This window comes from Danio aesculapii, chromosome 3 (assembly GCF_903798145.1).
Source record: "Danio aesculapii chromosome 3, fDanAes4.1, whole genome shotgun sequence".
NCBI lineage: Eukaryota > Metazoa > Chordata > Actinopteri > Cypriniformes > Danionidae > Danio > Danio aesculapii.
In genome coordinates this window covers 4,216,617-4,220,459 of record NC_079437.1, presented here as the reverse complement: position 1 = coordinate 4,220,459, position 3,843 = coordinate 4,216,617, and the positions used below count along the sequence as shown (strand labels likewise).

The window sequence follows — 3,843 nt, the reverse complement described above, 5'->3', positions numbered from 1 at the left end:
ACCCCTAATATTGACAACATGAAAGACATTTATTTATTCTGAAGTTTTCTGAACATTTATTAAACGTAATAAAAATAATTTGTGCCCCCTTAGTTTCCATAAAGCATTAGTTTACTCAAAACTGAAAATTTTATATGATGACAAAGCAATTAAGTTATGAAAATTGTGAGGTCTGGTCTCTGGTCATGTTTTGGTGAACTAATTCTTTAAATGCAACTCTCTTGAGCTCTATAGGGGGGGGAAGCTAAAGAAATTTGCCGTTAAATAAATTTTAGCAAGAAAGTAACTGCCAGACATTTTCACATTAGTTAGGGGTTAATAATATTAGAGTAGCCTAATAAAATGTTTAGTTGGACACTTCACAGACCCACACTAGGCTACACTATAATTCATATTATAATTTATTATATTCATTATTTATAATATTATTAAATTAAGCTATACACGTGATGAACGCAGAACTCTTGAATGTTTGCTTTCATTTTGACATGGCTAAAGCCCACGTTTACAGTCATGAAAATAATCCCATTAAGCAGCAGCAGTCTCAAGTTAAAAATGCCTTTAAAGATGATCGGCCTGCGAAGTTTACAGTGTTGTAAATCAAATAGGAAGGCCTATAGTGCATGAGTAAGTGGATTTGATGCTGATGAACCTCTCACAGGTAGGCTGAATGATAATCTTTTTAAAATCTGTAATTTAGGCTATACTGCTATTTGCTCATGCAAAATTAAACACCAGAAAATATACTGTAGGCCTATTTTAACGTTAGACGTTAACGATAGACTATCGATTTTATTTTGACTTGTAGCTCATGGCCCTTAAAATGAAAATGTAACCTGAACACAAGTTATTACAATAGGCTAAATAAATAAATAAATAAAATGAAGAATAGGCCTAATGGCTTATGGTGGATTTTTTACAAATGCCAACCAGACAATTAAAAAATAAAAAAACACTTAAAGCTGCTGAGCTTTGTACATGTAACCTGACTGAAATTAGCATTAAGAAGTTTCAATGATTTAATGTTTAGTCAGTGAATAAGTAAACATCATTATTGTCCAATAGATGACAGTAGTGAAACAACAGAGTTGAAGCTAACAAAAGCTTAGAGTTGATTTCAATGTAATTAAATCATCGCCCTGTTGTTATGCAGGCTGGTTTTTTATATGCCTGATCTGATATGGCCGCTGGATTCAACACCATTGTACAGGTGTGCAGGATTCCTTATCAGCAGGAACTGTTTCCATTTGGCGTATCTTCAATTAAATCTCAGATAAGCGTTGGAGATCTCATCACATTAAATAAGAGAATAACACACACTACACGGTCAGAACATTTTTATTTATTTAGTTTTTTCTATGACTGACATTTTGAGACTTTTATTCTATTTTTCTCCAACTTTTTGTCCTGCACAAACTGATATCGATTTATTTATTTTCTACTGTAAAGCGAATATTGAATGTGAATTTAAACTTAAAAGACATTGAAACGTTTGACATCGATTATAAATACACAAAAGAAATTGATTTTTGAGTTTAAAAGAGATATTGTGTTTCTGTTGAAATACACAGAAAAGTTTTTGATTAATTGATTATTGTTAAATAAATGCAGCTATAAATACATATATTAAGCTAAGTGACTCAGTGTTTGATACTTAAATTCTATCACTCTTGTTACGTTTTTAAGATGTTTTAGTGGGATGCTGTAACATTTAAGTGAGACAGGTGTAATGTGTGCGACAGATCGAGGATGAGGCAGGAATCAATTCTCTATTTAAGCTTTTTACTCAATAGTTGAAAATTATGTAACAGTAATTGGAGAGGGGGAAAAAAAGAAATAAACATTTATAATTATCTTTAAAACAACAAGTGTAAGCCAAATCAAAGAAATTAACAAAACAATCCTTAAAACTAAAGTCTAAACTAGGGGTCAAAAATAAATACAAATAAACACCGAGATCTTCAGTGTATACGACACCCGAACTAAACTAATTAAAGCTACAAAACTCAAAATACACAACTGGCAAAACACTCAAGCTAATCTAACAAAACATCAATCTAAACTAAAACAAACCGGATAAATCGGTCAAAGCTTAGTTTAGAACCACACAACAACCATCACATTGTGTTACTTAAAGCCAACGAAGTTCAACAAGCAAACTCGAATTACCACAGTAAACTGAGATAATAAATCACTAAACAGCCGAAGCATAGCACAATCAAATTGCGTAGAGCACAAATGGTACGCCGAGGCAGAGCGCACATCACACACTGGTCTGTCGGGGCTTTAAATCCTTGCGGCTCGTCCTGGGATTGGTGGAACCGACTTCGTCATAATGATGATGGACAGAATGGTAAACTAATAAGAAACCTAAAGACTAAACAAGCAGAGAAGAGGGTGAGAAAAAAATAGACAAAGAAAACATCAAACATAACAAGCAGCTACGCTAATTACTTTCTTTATTCTCCATTTCCACCTGGGTATACTCTTCCCGAGGCCCTCAGACTATGCAGAGTCACTGACTCGATCCAAGGCCAACGACGAGATGATCCCAAGGTTTTTTATATCCTGGACCTGGCCGAATCCTGAGCAGCTACTGTGGTGGTCATGGAAGAGTGGAGAACATGAGACTGATTCCTGTGACGCTCCAGAGACAGACGAGTCTTCGCTGAGGCCAGCTTCCAGCCTCCGCCGCTGAGACTGCAGCTCTGCACAAGACGTTTGGCCAGCGGAGAAATTAAAATGATCGTGTCCAACTGAGCCTAGTTTCTCTCAAGGTTTTTTTTCTTCACTTCCACCATTAGTGAAGTTTTTTTTCCCTCTCCGCTGTCGCCACTGGCTTGCATGGTTCGGGATCTGTAGAGCTGCGCATCGTTGGATTTGCTCTTCAATATTTGGACTCTCAGTAGTGATTATTAAACCACACTGAACTGAGCTTAACTGAACTGAACTTAAACACTACAAACTGAACTACACTGTTCCTATTTACTGTGACCTTTTATGTGAAGCTGCTTTGACACAATCTACATTGTATAAGCGCTATACAAATAAAGGTGAATTGAATTGAATTGTTATGCAAATAAATATGTAAAACACTTCACTTGCAGACTTCATTTTGGCTTTTTTATACGCTGAACACTGAATATTTACTTATTAAATGTTAACAGTTGCTCATAGATTATCTTTCTTTATAGGACTGATCTCAGCTCTGAAAACTTGTAACAATGTAAAATGAGATTATAAAAAAAATCTTAATTTCTTATAAACAATAATTATATTGTCCTTTAGAGTATTTTTTCTCTCCAGAAAAGGATTGAATCAGAAATTAACTAACATATTGAATTAGTGTCATTGCAAATCAGTTTTATAAATAAATTCAGAAAATGTCTTGTTGATGTTTTGTGGGATCAGAAAGATCAGAGCAAATTCATGTGAAATGTAATCTGAAAAATATCTCGTCTGACCTGTTTTAACAAACTGAAGATGATCAACAACTCCACCCTGTCACCAAACTCACGCACAAGAGACTGATTTCCTTCTCTCGTCTGTCCAGCTTTCACTTTGTCTCGGTGTAAAACTGATCAGGAGAACAACCAGAAACTTTTTCAGGAAGGATTTTGGAGAAATTTGTTTTAGTTTACAGAACTTTGTCATTTTTGTGGTGATTAGTTTGTGAAATCGTCGTCTAGAGAGTCGGAGTGAAGATTTGATTGCTAAAATTCTTGACAGCAGTGAAAATGGATTCAGCATCAGCAGAAGATCTTACTTGTCCTGTGTGTAAAGGAAACTTCAAGGATCCTTTTGTTTTAACATGTAAACACAGATACTGTACAGAGTGTCTTC

General features: G+C 34.9%; 1 protein-coding gene across 1 annotated transcript in view; it reads left to right on the top strand.

The window, feature by feature from the left end:
* The first annotated feature begins 3,523 nt into the window (after nt 1–3,523).
* The window catches only part of LOC130220700 (E3 ubiquitin-protein ligase TRIM39-like), a 15,597-nt gene continuing 15,277 nt past the window's right edge, over nt 3,524–3,843 (top strand). Inside the window, exon 1 of the mRNA XM_056452926.1 lies at nt 3,524–3,843. This exon is cut by the window's right edge and continues 215 nt beyond it. Coding sequence (XP_056308901.1) covers nt 3,738–3,843 — 106 coding nt within the window. The 5' untranslated portion in view covers nt 3,524–3,737.